Here is a 17,744-nt window from a genome sequence, read left to right as displayed (position 1 = left end):
TTAGCATTCTATTACCCTTCTTAATTATGTGTGGTACTTGCTGATTAACATTTTGCAACTCATGCATTAGAACACCTAGGTCCCTCTGCACCTCTGGATTCTGCAGTCCTTCTCCATTTAAGTAGCACCCTGATTTTTCAATCTTCCAGCCAAAGTGAACAACTTCACATTTTCCCACTGTTGCTCTTTTTAGCCTTAGTTTTATTAGCTCTGATTATGTCACCTTTGCTCACGAGTCGCCAGGTATCTCTCTGATACCGCCACGTGGTTCAAGCTCGAGTTATGATTAATAAATCAGCACACCGCTTAGTAAGATTGAAATCAACGGTCATTTATTATGTCCAGCAATCAATACTTACACAATAATCCTACTATCTATATCAAAACCTACCACTACTGGCCAATACTTAACTTTAGGAGATGGCCCACCAGGTCAGGGAAACGAATGGTTTATCGAATTGGGTCTGGCCTGCGGGATTCAAAAGGCTGATACGGGTCGATGGCTAGGAGTCTCTATCGGGTAGCGATCGCTGGAGTCAAACTTACAGTTTCTGGTCGATGTTCTTGTGAAGGTTGCGAGCAGGAGAAGAAGGGAGAGAGAGCGATCTGAACTTGGCCCCTCAATTTATATGGCCCAGGGGCTTCCCGCCTCTCGGGGCGGCCCTTGACCCTGAGTCCCAAGTGATTGGACTTGTTCCCAATCACTGGGTTCGATATGCTCCAATAATGGGGCGATTCCTCGATCGGGGGGTGGTCGTTCACCTGTCTTTGTTTCGGCCACTGCAGGCGCCGAAAGGTCTGGCCCGGCATTCAATTGCTAATATGTTGCAATTGTTCCCGGGGATAGCCGATTAAACTGCAGATGTCTGTGTTGATGTGCTGCTAATAGTCTTAGGTATCGATCTGGGCCGACTTCCCCAGATCCGAATACGCTATTCTGTCTGCAGCTGTCCGTTTGTGTCCTGTTGGCTGCTTTTCCCATCAGCCTTTTCGGTTAGCCATTTTAAATCGGGTTTTGGCCAAATTAATAGGGAATCAGCCATTTTAGGTGGCTACACCACATTATTACTCCATCTGCCAGTTTTATTGCCCACTCACTGATCACTCTCATAGCGAATGTATTTTCACGTGTCCATGTGGAAACAGGTACAGAGGAAAGAGCAATCTCCCAGAGCCTTGTCTATCTTTATCTGTCTGAAAATTCCTTATGTCCTCTTCATCACATACTTTCCTCCATATCTTTGTGTCACCTGCAAATTTAGCAACCATGCCATCGCTCCCCTGATCTATGTGATTCATGTAAATTGTAAAAGGTTGAGGTCCAGCACAGGCCTTTGTGGAACTCCACTCATCACAGCCTGCCAATCAAATAAAGACCCATTTAAGCATATTCTCTGTTTTCGTCCAGCCAGCCAATCCATGCTAATATGTTGCTCCTACACCCATGAGATTTTATTTTTTGCAATAACCTTTGATGTAGCACTTTATCAAATGTCTCCTGGAAACCCATGTACAGTTTATCTACTGGTTTCCCCTTATCACTACACAGGTTACTCCTTCAAAGAACTCTTTGTAAATTGGTTAAATCTGATTTCCTTTTTGCAAAACCATGCTAATTCTTCCTGACTACCTAGAGTTTCTAGAAGTGTCCAACTATATCATCTTTAATGTTTGACTCAAATGCCTTCCCCATGACAGATGTCAAGCTAAGTGGCCTGTAGTTTACTTTTTTCTGCTCACTTCCTTCTTGCATAGTTATCAGTCTGATGGAAATGTTCCAGGATCGTGGGAAATTTGGAAAATTAACACCAATGCATTTACTACCTCTGAAGCCACCTCATGTAAGACCCTAGACACTTGTTCATCAATCTACTGGTGCCAAGAATTGTTCCTTTGGAATAAAAAGATTCTCAAAGTGATTGCAATGTTTATTATTTTGCTCAACATCACCAGTACATGCAGCCCATTGTCTCTACACAAGTTGGATGATATGGTTACATACGTTAAATACACAATGGGTTTGGTCTTTAAGTGATGCTACAAAAATGGGTAGAAGCTGTTATTATTCCACTTTTTAAACTTGCAGCAGGAAGTTAAAGCAATGGCGTAGAATGAGTAAGCAGCAGCAGGAACATTTCTGTCATTCTTTCAGGGGAGAGTTCCATGAAGCTCTGGATTAACATGTGGCTCCTCACACGATTGGAACGACTGCATGTTTTGTAATTCCACAGTTTCTCGGCACACCTTTAACCATTTTGATGTAACCTTTATCCCCCCAGCGTGTTCCCCAACTAGGAAATAAGAATAAAATTATATTAACATTGTAGTTCTGTTGAATTGACAGATTTGGAAAACTGAGGCATTTCACACTGGAAATTCATAGAATTTGATGGCTGGTTGCGCAGTCCTTCAACCGATACCAACCCTCCCCCCCCATCCAGTGCCATCAGCAATAGACCCCCCACTACTGTCAGCAACTCAAAAGTGTCCTGATTTATTTCCAGTGAAGCTGTTCCCCAACTCTACCATTAACCCTTCATATCTACATAAACATATTGGGGGGGGGGTGGATTTCCCCCACCCAGCGGTGAGTATTCCAGTGATGGAAGCAGCCTGCCATTGGCCAGCAGTGGGATCTTCCAGTCCTTTAATTGTCAATGGAGTTTTGTGTTATTCGCATCTCCGCCACTCATGGTTCCGAGGGCGAGGGGTCACCGACGGCGGGGCTGGAAGATCTGTCGGTGGGAAGGGTCGGGTAATCCCGCCCATCATTTAGCGTTGCTGACATAGACACATCGACTGCAACACGGAAATGGGAAATTCAATCCAACTGCTCTGTGCTGTTATTCCTTGTCCACATGAGCCTCCTCCCATCCCTCTTCATCAAACCCTATCAACATATCCTTCCATTCCTTTCACCCTCATGTTCTTATCTTCCCCGTCAATGTATATGTGTTATTCAGCTCAACCACTCCTCATGGTAACATTTCCCAAATTCAACCACTCTCTGGATAAAGAGATTTCTCCTGAATTTCTGATTGGATATATTCATACAATCATTGCATCACTACTGTGCAAAAGGAAGCCATTTGGCTTATCGAGTCTGCACCAACCCTCTGAAAGAGCACCCCATCTAGACCCAAGCACCCCATCCCATCCCCATAACCCAGTAACCCCACCTAACCTTTTGGACACTAAGGGCAATTTAGCTTGGCCAATCCACCTAACCTGCCCATCTTTGGACTGTGGGAGGAAACCGGAGCACCCGGAGGAAACACACGCAGACACGAGGAGAAAGTGCAAACTCCACATAGTCACCCAAGACCCGAATTAAACCCGGGTCCTTGACGTAGTGAGGCAGCAGTGCTAACTATTGTGCCACCACGCCACCCGTATCGTGACTATCTTATATTGATCACCCTTGCTTTCAAACGCCCCCACAAGTGGAAAATGTTCTTCATTCCAACCGCATCGAATCCTTTCATAATCTTAAAGACCTCGATCAGGTCACCTCTCAACCTTCCCTTTTCTGAAGAAATGAGCTCCGGCCTGTTCAGCTTTTTCCGAGAAATTTCTCTTCAGTTCCAGTTTTATCCTTGTGAATCTTTTCTGCAGCTCCCCTGGTGCCTTTGGATAGTAATCAGCAGGGGAATTTTGGTGGATGCTTCCCTCCCTATCCCAGGAAGACTGAGAGTAAATCCAGTTCTCCTGTCACTGCTTCAGCTGTGACCAGTTATTTGTTGTTTTTATCAAGTACATACCTGTTTTTAACCAGCCAATAGTTCTTTCCATTGTCACGTTCATATCCAACCACCAAGACTGCGTGGTTTGCCTCGTGGTTCCTGCAGTTTTCATTCTTGTAGATTCCTGCAGATAGACATTTATTTTAAATGTGATATAATTATAAAATATATAGTTACTTTTCCCTTCCTAAAGAGGTTTACTTTTTATTATCTTTTTCGTCTAATTATCTTCTGGAATACAATTCACTCTACAAAGCCCAGCTCCCTTTGTCACATTTTTTTGTCACCTTTATTGACTTTCCATATTTTGAATCCCAATATTCTCACATCTGCCATTCCTGCCCCCTCTGGACACAGCTTTAGTTTCTTTATTTCTTCCATTACCACTCCTTTGATCTTCCACCAATAGATCTGTTTGTCATTTAATCTTCGACCTTCAGCCTATTTACAACTTTGACCCCATTTTCAGCCAAATTCAGCATATGTGTCGACTGGTTATTAAAAATCATGTCTAGGTTACACATTTCTGATTGCTATAATGTTTGTTCATGTTTTAAGAGGATCAGGGGTTATGGAGAGAAAGCAGGAGAATGGGGATGAGAAAAATATCAGCCATGATTGAATGGCGGATTGGACCCGATGGGCCGAGTGGCCTAATTCTGCTCCCATGTCTTAGGGTCTTATGGCTTACCATTGCTCATGTTTCCCATTCAGTTTTGTTGTCACACATCGCAATGTAGGTGTGGGCTCTGGGCCCTGATCAGTGTTTCTGTGGAGTGACTTTCTGAATCTCTCAACTCCATTGTGTATATTATATTCATCAACTGACCATAGACAGCACTGGGGGCAATTTACTGGGGACCTGTTAAAAATTCTTGGAAATAGCAGTCCCGGTAAATTTATGAAACAATCAACAAACATTCATTTATTTTTGAATTATTTTGTGGTATTTTTGATCAATATTGGTTTCTGTAAGCTCCATCACACCCTGGAATGAAAAAACATCACGCTGAATATTCCAATTGCCTCAGGGAGGCACTGGCCCCTATGGAAAAGTTGTGGGATATGTGAATTCTGGGATAGAGTTGTCAGCCTCAAAGCTGGCTTCCAAAGTGTCTGGACTTTCAGTGTTATGAGTGGTGTGCAACATGCTGAGCACATCATGCTGGTGAATGTCCGTTACCCTGACAGCGATCGCGGTGCTTTCATTCTGCACCCACCCACTGTCCCCTCAGTATTCGAGTCACATGTCAAACCAGAGAATGGTTGCTAGGTGACAAGGGTTAACCTCTCTACACCATGACTTTGTTCCACATTGCAACCACATGTGAGCAGTGTGTGCACAGTGAGAGCCATGCTGCCCTCTGATAGATCACAGAGCTGATCATTGAGGTGTTGCCCGGACTGTTCTAGAAGATCAGCCAGTTCCTGCTGGAGCCTGTGTCCCAATTCATGGTGATCTGCTGTATCCTACACAACATGAACATCATGAGGGCAGAGACTTTCCATCAGGAATACGGGGAGAAGCGAGAAGAGGAGGAGATAGCTGACACATCCCTGGTCCAGCCGAGCTTTCTGTGATTGGCTCATTTGACTCCAGTTCCTGAGAACACAACCCCAATTCCCCATTGTTCAACCATCTCACACCTCACCATCCCTCTGTTAATAACCATCCTGCTGGTTACAATGCTCAAATAAAAATCACCAGTAAATAACCATCCCATTCCATCAAACCCTCCAAATGAAGGGTAACTAATCACCCTGATGGACAGAACGGTAGCATAGTGGTTAGCACTATGGCTTCTCAGCAGCAGGGTCCAAGGTTCGATTCCCGGCTTGGGTCACTGTCTGTGTGGAGTATGCACGTTCGCCCCGTGTGTGCGTGGGTTTTCTCCGGGTGCTCTGGTTTCCTCCCACAAGTCTCGAAAGACGTGCTTGCGAGATGATTTGGATATTCTGAATTCTCCCCCTGTGTAACCGAACAGGCGGCAGTGTGTGGCGACAAGGGGATTTTCACAGTAACTTCATTGCAGTGTTAATGTAAGCCTACTGTGACAATAAAGATTATTATTACAACCTGATGCACGATCAATGACCACTAAAGCGAGGTTATAGTCCAACTGAAGGCTTTAATAAGCTAGATGTTTCCCCCAGCAGCTCAGGTACAGAATGAAGGCTGCTGGGGCGGCATGGGCTCTTATACCCCGCCTAGCAGGAGCTACCATACATCTTAACCAATAGAAAGCATACAGTTTCCACCAATGGTGCTCCAGCATACCAGGTACCGTAATACCTCTACTATCACACAACCATCCTGCTGGTTACAATGCTCAAATAAAAATCACAAGTAAATAACCATCCCATTCCATCAAACCCTTCATACGAAGGGTGAATTCCCTGACTGCCCGCCTTACTATTTCCCTGGACTGCCAGAGCTCTCCTCCTCATTGCGATCCCAGTGGCTGCAGCGTGGCTGTTGGGAGGTTACAGTCTTTCACTGGGGAAGACAGCGCTGACCTTGCACAGCAACAAGCTGAGATGCCATGACATCAGTCTGAGCTTCCACGGCAGCGCTCAGATACTCGGCAGTACCTTGTACCCTCCCTGAGGTGCGTTTACAAGAAGGGATGGCATTTAAATCAGAGGGGAGGGGTGGGGACCTGCCCACTTCCCACCTCCACTCTGAACAACTCTGAGGTAGGAAAGCTGGTGCACAAACTTCCCATCCCCCTGTCCATTCAGGCCCTTAACTGGGTTACTGATGCCAACTGATGGGTCTCATTCTGCTGTCGCTGGTATTAATCCAGACGCAAGAGGACCTGTCACCAAGCGGGGAGCATGATGAGCAAATCTGTGCCGGCTTCTTGTGGTCTTCCATGGGGAATTCCTCATTCAGAGGCACTCAGTGCTTGATCGAGTGACCCAGCATCAGGACGGGCACGTGGGGCAAGACCGCTGAAAGCCAACGACCTGCTCTTGTTCCTTACTCCACAAACTCCCCCCACAATCCCTTCCTGTGACTTCCCTGAGTCGCTCTGAGACACTGCTGCCTTCTAGGGGGTACTGAGGGGCAAATAAATGTTTACGACTGATTGACTGGCAGATGTTGGTGGGAGGGGCTTCCTGAGCTTGGAGTCCAGTGGAGCGCCCACCAATGGCCTGATTGGTCCATTATTTGGCAGGCTTTCCTCAAAGGGAACAACGTGGGTCTCTGCAGCAAACAGTAAAGACCCCTGTCACACGCATAAAATACCCTCCAATGTGTATTGACCTCTGACCATTCAGCAATCACCAGCCATCAGAGACTGTATCACGGTCAGGCCACAGGGGTTCTCATGGGGTTGGTCAGCAATTCCATGCTGGAAAGGTTGGGCACCATGTTTTGTGTAGAGTCCTGTCCGAGGATGGAATTGGACCACATCCATGTCCATTCACACTGACAGCAGCCCAGTCCATCACAGAAACTTGCCTCCCATCCATTGACTCCATCTACACCTCCCGCTGCTTGGGGAAAGCAGGCACTATAATCAAAGACCCCTCCCACCCGGCTTACTCACTCTTCCAACTTCTTCCATCGGGCAGGAGATACAGAAGTCTGAGAACACGCATGAACAGACTCAAAAACAACTTCTTCCCCGCTGTTACCAGACTCCCAAATGATCCTCTTATGGACTGACCTCATTAACACTACACTCTGTATGCTTCATCTGATGCCAGTGCTTGTGTAGTTACATTGTGTACCTTGTGTTGCGCTATTATGTATATTCTTTTCTTCCCTTTTCTTCCCAGATACTTAATGATCCGTTGAGCTGCTCGCAGAAATATACTTTTCACTGTACCTCGGTACACGTGACAATAAACAAATCCAATCCAATCCAGGTCTGACAATGCACCAAGTATCCTGGTGCACACGCCTGTCAACCTTTTCTTCTTTGTTTCCTGGTTGAGTCTAAGTTCTCCGCAGCAGAAACCATCTGAAACCGCAGGTGAGCTGGCACCCACACTGTCCTTTCCCACTGTCCTGGCTACAGCCCAGTGACTCACCCCGTGCAGATCCTGTCCCTGTGCCACCCTCTATCGTTCACTCAGTGCCAGTGTCTGAGCTGCTGCCTGTGAGTGTGAGATTGAATGGTGGTGTTCCCTCTTCATCTCTTGTTCCTCTTGCACTTCAGGATCCTGCACCAGTTCTTGACCAGGTGGCAGTTCTTGTCTATCTGACAGGATAGAGGGGCAGGGGTAGGGTTCGGGTGAAGCAAGTGGAGGAAAGCAAGAGGTTCACAAATATACCATCTGCAGCTTGTAAACCACCAGAGGTTGTGGGATGAGGGGGAAATGGGATGTGAGGAGGTGGATTTGGGAGGAAGAAGCCATCATCCTCTATTGTTTCACCCCCACCACTGGCCACAGCCTCAGTTGTGGCTGCATCAATTATTTCCGGTATCGGGCCCCCATACTGCCAGGCTAGTCTCTGCCGGCTTGGTGCTGTTGCCTCTGGTTATGGGCCACCTTGTCCTGCAAGACAGAGGGAGGTGTGTCACTGAGTTTGTTGCAATCTGTTTGGTTGATGTGGCTTTCATGGTTGAATACCTGGCAGTGTGTGCAAGCTGTGAGATGTGGGTGTGATGTTTGCATTGGTGTTAACTGTGTGCGGGTGAGGTGGAGACATGTGAGCTATGATTGTGTTGGATGTTTTTAGGAGGTGAGTGAAGTGGGTGTAGTGAGTGGGGCAGTGTGTGAGGCTAGTGGTGCTTTTGTATGTATACAGCAAGTAACAAATTCACTCACCTTGACTGCTCATTTGGGGTCATCGAACATTTTGTGTCTCTGCCTCCAGGTCCTCGGAACTAGATTGCCGGCATTGACTGTGACACTGCCTGCTCCCACTGCCTTCTCAATGTCCGTCTGGAGGGTCTCCTGGTCCCCTGAAGGACGGGGACCTCTCTTCTCCTGTCCACCTCCTGTACCAAGGCCTCCAGTGCTGTATCAGAGAACCTAGGGGCTGCTGCCTGGCCTGTTGCACCATTTCCACTTCTCTTTGTGCTCAGAGTCTCTGCCTGAGTTCCAGCACCTGCTCCTTTCAGAGCTGCAGGTTGGGTTTAAGTCGTCCAAACTCGCTTTAAATGGTGCTAACCTCAGACAAGCCTGGTTCTTTGCTGAGGGTTACAGACATTCAGCAGCACGTCAGCACTGAGCTACTCATCACTATTAGTTAAATTGGCAGCAGCACCAAGTTTCTGAGCTGCCTGTATCACTACGAATGGGTGCGGATAAATTGTCCATCAGGATTCCCGCACTCGTTTACCAGCCTGATCCAATTTTAACCCATGGTGTTTCACAGCACTGGAGAGTATGGGGCACAGGGGGTGGAAAACATGAGCGAGGTGAAGGGGTAGAATAATTTTCATTCTAAATATTGAGAAATAATTAACAATAAAAAAGTTGACAGGAAGTGTGTGTGGATGTGTGATTTTAATACTTTGTGTAAAATTGATTAATAGGCTGATAGATGCAGATCATCCATAGCTTCTGTGTCTTACCTTGTTTGTACCAGCGGAAAGGTCCACTTGCATCAATTGCAGCAGCTATTGGTCCAATCATTCTCACTGAAGTCTCCAAATATTTTGTGCTTCGTCTGATATAGCTGAAGCCTTTGATTGTGACAACAAACCCATTGCTCTGAAATCTGCATGGTCCCTCCTAAGAGTTAAACAAATTGTTAAAAGTTAAAGTTGATTAATACAATGTGATGTTTTCAAAGTCCTCGTGATATCTTTTGTGGTGGTATGTATTAGGGGTAATACGGTACACCACGTGCCAACAGGCTATTGGTGGAGGGATGCTAGGCCCTGATAGGATCTGCCACCTACTGGACTCCACCCAGAAATGCCGGTATACGAACCCAGCTTTTCCCTCCATTTCCCTCAGCAGCTGCATTCTGTAACCACGCTGCTGGGGATAAAGTTCTGATTAATAAAGCCTTCAATTGACATTACCTCAACCTGCCTTGCGTCATATTGACGGTGCTACAATTTATTAAGCAGAATTTAAATTGAAGAAAACGACGTGGGAACATGGAGCTCCGAATCACCCCGGAGTGCCTGCACATCGTACCCCAAGCAGCTAACTCGACATCTATTTTCAAGCACTGGCTGGCATGCTTTGAGGGCTACCTCCGAACGGCCCCCGGCACACCGACAGACAAACAAAAGATGCAGCCACCCACTTCCCGGGGTTCGGTTCTGCTCCCAGACCCGCCCAGGTGTAAGGACACAGGGAACAGCGCTACGCTCCCAGAGTCGACGGGACTCGAGCCAGCGCCATCACCACCACGCCCGAGACGATCGGAAAGGACGATCAGGGCGCCCATCCGGCTCATCGAATCACTTTAACTCTCAACGTTTTCAGTTATTGTGTCTTGTTATAGTTATGGCATCATGCCGACCCTGTTTGGCCCGTTGGCCCAGTTGAAGCGATAATTTTGTGTTTTGTTCAAAGTTACGGCACAGTACCGACTCTGTAAACCCCTACCACCATGCAAACCACCACCCCGCCGGGTTCTTTTTCAACAAGGGGTGAATGTGGTGGTATGTATTAGGGGTAATACGGTACACCACGTGTTGACAGGCTATTGGTGGAGGGATGCCAGGTCCTGATAGGATCTGCCACCTACTGGACTCCACCCAGAAATGCCGGTATAAGAACCCAGCTTTTCCCTCCATTTCCCTCAGCAGCTGCATTACGTAACCACGCTGCTGGGGATAAAGTTCTGATTAATAAAGCCTTCAATTGACATTACCTCAACCTGCCTTGCATCATATTGACGGTGCTACATCTGTGTAGGAGCTTTAACAGCCCCCTGGATATAAAAATGATGCTGTGTTTCTGACATTGAAGGCACGTCCATCGTTCCCATGTTTAAATGAAAATGGGACAATTATCAGCGTGGTAACTATTGAAGAATCTCCTTGTCTATCGGTGAGAAGATTTTGGTCGGCGTGTCCGTCAGTTACCTTCTGACCAATGCTGCAGTTAGAGCAGGTTCAGCAACACAGAGTGGGATTTTCCTTTTTTCTTTTTGCAGAGTGTGACAGTGAGCGGGGAGGGTGACATTGCAACGGCTTTCACTGCTGCATTGCTCAGGAGATTTAAGAAGTCCCACAACATCACTTGGCAGTGCCTTGTGGGTAGTTTTTCTTGGGAACTCCATTGGGGGATTCCCATGCCCATAGGATGGTGTTTTCTCTCCGTGCTGGGTGTTCCCATGGTGAGGGTGTTCCTGTGTGCATAGGGAGGGGATTCCTCTTTTTCTTAACTGGGGCAATCTTATCCCGGTACTACTGGCTTTTTCAGGAGCCCCACCCTTAGTGTGGGAAGCGGATGCAGTATTTATTTCTTCTGAATTGCTGGACAATAGGGTGAGAAAAGCCAGCTGCACTGCCAGTGAGCTGAATGCCTCTTTGTCCATCTGAGCCAGCATTTCGAAGAAAAAAAGGAAAATTCGGCCTAAGTGTTCAAGGCCCCCAATGTCAGACAGCTCCCAGTGTATAAAACAGACCTGAGTGTGTTATATTGCCCTGTATTAGAATGAGCAGCTCTTGCAATACTCTCACACTGACTCCATTTCAATGGTGTGATATTATGGGAAATATTCAGATTAATGTTATATCATAATTAACCACTAGATAGAGCTAGATAGAGCTAGATGCAGAACTATAAAGCATTGACTCACAGACTTCTGAGAAAGAACTGGAGGAGAGCTAAAGAGAGCAGTGATAGAATGGACAGTACAGTTATAGATAGAGTGTAGAGACCAGTGTTAGTGGAGTGTAGCTTGTAGATTACTAGACTATTGTTTACTATAGGAATAAGTGGTCGAGCTTAACTAAGCTTAACTGTGCAGCACGGTAGCCTTGTGGATAGCACAATTGCTTCACAGCTCCAGGGTCCCAGGTTCGATTCCGGCTTGGGTCACTGTCTGTGCGGAGTCTGCACATCCTCCCCGTGTGTGCGTGGGTTTCCTCCGGGTGCTCCGGTTTCCTCCCACAGTTCAAAGATGTGCAGGTTAGGTGGATTGGCCATGATAAATTGCCCTTAGTGTCCAAAATTGCCCTTAGTGTTGGGTGGGGTTACTGGGTTATGGGGATAGGGTGGAGGTGTTGACCTTGGGTAGGGTGCTCTTACCAAGAGCCGGTGCAGACTCGATGGGCTGAATGGCCTCCTTCTGCACTGTAAATTCTATGAAATAAGTAGTGTAAATAAATGTCAGTTTTGTTAATGAACTTAGCTTCTATGGTCTTTGTGAACATTACAACATCTATTCTGAAAATAAGAACATAGAACATACAGTGCAGAAGGAGGCCATTCGGCCCATCAAGACTGCACCGACCCACTTTGGCCCTCACTTCCACCCTATTCCCATAACCCCTCCTAACCTTTTTGGTCACTAACAGCAATTTAGCATGGCCAATCCATCTAACCTGCACGTCTTTGGACTGTGGGAGGAAACCGGAGCACCCGGAGGAAACCCACGCAGACACGGGGAGAACGTGCAGACTCCGCACAGACAGTGACCTAGTGGGGAATTGAACCTAGGACCCTGGCGCTGTGAAGCCACAGTGCTATCCATTTGTGCTACCGTGCTGCCCAAGAATCACATAGAACACCACAAATGGAAACAGTGACACTTGCAAAAGATCCTTTCAGTGCCCAGAACCAGGAACTGCAGCGGGATTTTATCCTTGGGAACGAACCTGCTCAACTCTCCAATCCAAAATTCAAGAAACAATTCCTTTTTAAAAAAAATTACATATATGATTAACAGTCTGCAAATAATGACACTCACAAACCTCTTAACAGTTTTGTTTTAAACCAAGGTCTGAATATGAGAATAGAGCCAATACTGAGTCAGCATGGTGGCACCGTGGTTAACACTGCTGCCTCACAGTGTCAGAGTCCCAGGTTCGAATCTGACCTTGGGTGATTGTGTGGAGGTTGCACTTTCTCCCCATGTCTGCGAGGCTTTCCTTCGAGGGCTCTGGTTTCCTCCCACAGACCAAAGAATGTGCAGGTTAGGTGGATTGGCTATGCTGAATTCCCCCTAGGTGTGGTTGGGGGGATAAGGTGGGGGATCAGGCTTATCCCTCTTTCAGAGGGTTGGTACAAATTCGATGGGCCGAATGGCCTCCTTCTGCGCTATAGGGATCCTATGATACTATACTGAGCACAGGATTTTCTGTATCTCTCTCTCTCAAGACCCTCATCACCCCTCTCTACAATTCTTAGCACAGGATGGTGAGGATGGATTGCTTCATTTTGCATCGTCCTCACTGCCACTCTGCATTTCCTTGCTGCTCAATGCCACTTTGGATCAGGAAGAGTTAGCATTTCCCCAACCGCGTCCCCAGTGCGGAACGACTTCTCACGCACACACGTACACTGGCGCATTGTCCCCAGTGTAATAGTGAGTACAGTGACTGCGAGAGAAACAACACCAGCACGAAAGGCAGTTTACACAAATATTCACAGAGAACTGTTTCAAACCAAATTGTTTCTTAATTACAGCCCGATATTCAAATCAAGTTGCAGCTTCAATTACATTCCTAAAGAGTAAACACCTCTCTGACCAAATGACCAGATTGATACAGAGGCCGATCTTTCAAATAGCTTTCACACCAACTTTGAAATGGCCCATGAAACATTAATAACTGTGTATAGGTCACACCCCAAACTTAAACTGTTCCTTATTTTAAAAAAGCAGCTTATATTTGAGTAACATAATCTCGTCTCATCTTATTTATGGTAGTCTGGGTGGCACCGTAGAACAATGGGTCGCACGGTAGCACAGTAGTTAGCACTGTTGCTTCACACCAGGGACCCGGGTTTGACTCCCGACTTGGGTCACTGTCTCTGTGGACTCTGCACGTTCTCCCTGCGTCTGCATGAGTTTCCTCTGGGTGCTCCGGTTTCCGCCCACATGTCCTGAAAGATGTGCTTGTGAGGTGAATTGGACATTCTGAATTCTCCCTCAGTATACCCGAACAAGCGTGTGACGACGAGGGGATTTCCACAGTACCTTCATTGCAGTGTTAATGTTAGCCTATTTGGCGACAATAATAAAGATTATTATAATAAAGATTATTATTATGCCAGCTTCCATTCAATTTGGACTGGGCTCCGCTGTCTAATATCATAAATATTGTAAACATATTGTACCTGGTGAATTGGAAAAGCATTTTAAAGAGATTTACCCGAGCAGTATATGGATAATCTGCAGCCGTGTTGATGCCTTTATTTTTGACCACATAGCGAAAGGCACGATTCATCCATCCACCTTGACATCCATTGTTACGATATAGTTTGGTACAATCAACCAGGTTCTGTTCACTCAGGGAAATCAGTTTTCCATGTTTCCGAGCCCACTGCCCTTCGATGGCACCGGTCGCACTGAAAGCCCAGCAAGAAACACAGCTTCCCTGGTCATGACAGAAATAAAATAACATCCTGATTAAAAATTCCGGGTGTGATCTAACCGATTTGCAACAGAGCCCCGTGTCGAGCGCGTTTAGCCGGGTGTTTCCCTGCACTCACAGCGCCGAGAATCATCATTCTATCTAACTGGACTTTGTTTCAATCCGGGGCCTCAGCGGTGAACACCCCACCGAGGCCGCAGTTAGTCCCATTTCCTGCACTGAGGAACTCTGCTCGCCAGAACTCCTCAGTGCAGGAGGAGATTGTCACTCTGGCAGGTGACACTGTCAGGGTGCCAGGCTGGCACTGCCAAGGTAGCATCAGCAGTACCTAGTGGCAACCACCTGTAGACCTCGGATCCACTTGGAGACCGCCCCCCACCCCCCCCCCCCCACCCAAATGCCGTTTCTTCTGAGACCCCAGTGAGACCAGCACTGAACAGCTCTTGCCTAAGTTCTCCAAGGTGAAGGAGTTAGATCCCAGGGCCTTGGCAGATCAGGTGAGTTGCATAGGTACGATGGCACAATGGTTAGCATTGCTGCCTCATAGCGCCAGGGACCCGGGTTCAATTCCAACCTTGGGTGATGTCTGTGTGGAGTTTACACTTTCTCCCCACGTCTGCGTGGGTTTCCGTCGGGTGCTCCAGTTTCCTCCCACAGTCCAAAGATGTACAGGTTAGGTGGATTGGCCATGCTAAACTGCTCCTTAGTGTCTAAAGGTTGACTGGGATAGGGTGGGCGAGTAGGCCTGTGTTGGGTGCTCTTTCAGCGGGTCGGTGCAGATTCATTGGGCCAACTGGCCTCCTTCTGTATTGTCGGAACTTTCTGGTTCTATTCTTCCACTCTATCTGGATAACTGGGCAGGTCAAACTATCTTTATTAGGTTATAAACAACTGTTTTATTCTGTTTAATTTTTTTTTCACAACTGTCATGGTTTTAAAGCTTTTATTTTCTTATGTTCTATTTAATATGTGCTCAGACTCACAAAAGTTCAAGGTTAAACAGGCAACTGACAGTGATCGAATGGCTTCAGTATTACCCCCACACTAACCGAGGAACTTGTGCTGAGGCGTGCAGACATTAAAACTCGACCCAGCAACTTGACAGGGCAAGTGCAGAGAGTATTTTACACTGGGTGCCCACAAAGGATTTACAGCCCGGGCTCAAGAACCAATTCCTACTATTGTTCCTACAGGAAAGTCGGTTCGGACGTTTGACTATTCGAGTTACAACCTGGATTTCAGGAACCAATTGTGTCATGTGCCCAAGCAATGCCTGTAACATCCGTTTGATATCCCAATAGAGGAGAATATCAAGAATTGTGTAGGAGGTAAAAGGTTTGAGTGAGAACATGGATTCTGAATTCAAGATGGAATGTCTTTTTTATTTCACTATCTTTTCCCTTTTTAAGTCATAATGTGTGTTTAACTATGAGACTAATTTTTTCTTCAGTTATACTTTTACAGTCATTTCAAAAGGTGCCTGAAGAAAGATCAAGAGTAAAGATGATATAATTTAATGGATTTTTGTAAGCATGTGTTGCTTTGATAAATTTACGTCTTCTCCATTTACCAGTTTAAAATATTAAGGAATGGAATCAGGGTTATTGAAGTTAACCAACTTATTAAATTGTGGAAACTGGAATTTGATGTTCACCAGAGTGAAATTCTTGCGATTATAAATTAGGTGAAAATCTTTATTTGATATGAGTTTATTAAAAAAATGAATGTTGAGAGTAATTGGTGTTGATGGAATTGTGCTAAATAATTGGATAACATTGTTTATTGCTATTGGTTCAATCGGAATGTGATAGCCATTAGCAAACTGTCAGCACCTTTCCAATTTATGATTGATGGAAATTAAAAGGGTCCTGTGTGCAATAAATATCTGGCAGGTCTTCGATCTCTTTGTAGCAATAACTTTGAGAACTCCTCTGGTTGGACTATTCATTATATAAGAGTTAATGACCCTTGGACTGTTTTTAAATAATGGAGGAATTATTGAACGGTTTAATCTGAATTGTAAATACAGAACTGTGAAAACCACCTTTAAAAATGAGATAAACAAACTAAAATACTGTCCATAGAATATTTATAGAATCCCTATAGTGCAGAAGGAAGCCATTCGGTTCATCTTGTCTGCAGCAGTACTCTGATAGAGCACCCCATTTAGCCCCACTCCCTCACCCTATCCCCCACAACCTCACCTAACCTGAAACACCTTGAGACACTAAGGGGCAATTTAACATGGACACTCCACCTAACCTGCACATCTTTGGACTGTCGGAGGAAACTGGAGCACTTGGAAGAAACCCATGCAGACACTGGGAGAAGGTGCAAACACACAGACAGTCACCCAAGGCTGGAATCGAACCCGGGTCCCTGGCACTGTGAGGCCACAATGCTAACCATTGTGCCACCAAGTTGTGCCACTGTCTTCCCTGAGAACACTGAAATAATTAATTAATTCAGATTGTGTTCATATTATGAACATTGTGCAATTTCTAATTGCAACAGTGACTGAATCCAAGTAACGTCTGACCCATGTTGTCTATTAAAGAACAAATTTACATCAGGAAAATAAAATTAAAGATTGACCAGTCTTGGCATTCCAATACTGATCTCTGCATTTGGAGTAATTTTGAAATGATAATGTGGACACAAGTATAACATTGATTGCTGTTTTGGAAAATAAAAGACCTCAGATGAGGTTAAGCAAAATATACAAAATTGTGCTGAGATTTTGGACTGATTTGTGAATGTTCAGTGTATGTTTTAAGGTTTGATGACAGTGTATTGGGTGTCAATGTTCGTCCCAGGATTAGAATGGAGATGAAATGATATTTAATGGGATGTGGAGAATTAAATGACAGGGAGTGGTTGAGGATACAACAGGGAAACAGCAAAAATACAGCATCAAATGGGCACTATGTTAATTGCCTCATTGATTATGAATGCCGTTCGGGCCAATGAGAAAAATAAGTGATTGGACCCAATAGTTCGCAGAATTACAGAATTAAAGAATAATAGTGTAGAAGAGGCCCTTTGGCCAATCGAGTTGGCACTGACACATGAAAGACCCCCATTTGCCAGCACTTGGCCCATAGCCTTGAATGTTATGATGTGCAAGTGCTCATCCAGGTACTTTTTAAACAATGTGAGGCAACCCGCCTCTACCACCCTCCAAGCAGTGCATTCCAGACCATCACCATCCTCTGGATAAAAACATTTTTCCTCAAATTCCCCCTTAGGCTTCCTACTCCTCACCTTGAACTTGTGTCCCCTTGTAACTGACCCTTCAACTGGGGGAACAACTGCTCCCATCCACCTTGTCAATGCCCCTCATAATCTTGTACATCTCGATCAGATCGCTCTTGAGACCTCGCTGCTTCAGCGAAAACAACCCAAGCCAATCCGACCTCTCTTCGTAACTCAAATTTTCCATTCCAGGCAACATCCCAGTGAATCGCCTCTGCACCCCCTCCAGTGCAATCACATCCTTCCTATAAGTTGGCGAGCAGAATTGCACACAGTG

The 17,744-nt window shown here is 45.8% G+C and overlaps 1 protein-coding gene across 1 annotated transcript in view; it reads right to left on the bottom strand.

The window, feature by feature from the left end:
- Positions 1-1,988: 1,988 nt before the first annotated feature.
- LOC140394734 (procathepsin L-like) overlaps positions 1,989-17,744 on the bottom strand; it is a 70,638-nt gene continuing 54,882 nt past the window's right edge. The window contains exons 4-7 of the mRNA XM_072481951.1: positions 13,991-14,215; positions 9,281-9,440; positions 3,762-3,867; positions 1,989-2,291 (exon numbers count right to left, since the gene is read on the bottom strand). Coding sequence (XP_072338052.1) covers positions 2,192-2,291; positions 3,762-3,867; positions 9,281-9,440; positions 13,991-14,215 — 591 coding nt within the window. The 3' untranslated portion in view covers positions 1,989-2,191. The remainder of the gene's footprint in view (positions 2,292-3,761; positions 3,868-9,280; positions 9,441-13,990; positions 14,216-17,744) is intronic.

This window comes from Scyliorhinus torazame, chromosome 18 (genome assembly GCF_047496885.1).
Source record: "Scyliorhinus torazame isolate Kashiwa2021f chromosome 18, sScyTor2.1, whole genome shotgun sequence".
Classification (NCBI taxonomy): Eukaryota; Metazoa; Chordata; class Chondrichthyes; order Carcharhiniformes; family Scyliorhinidae; genus Scyliorhinus; species Scyliorhinus torazame.
Note: the sequence above shows the minus strand (reverse complement) of the source record. Positions and strands in the feature narration are given on the sequence as shown.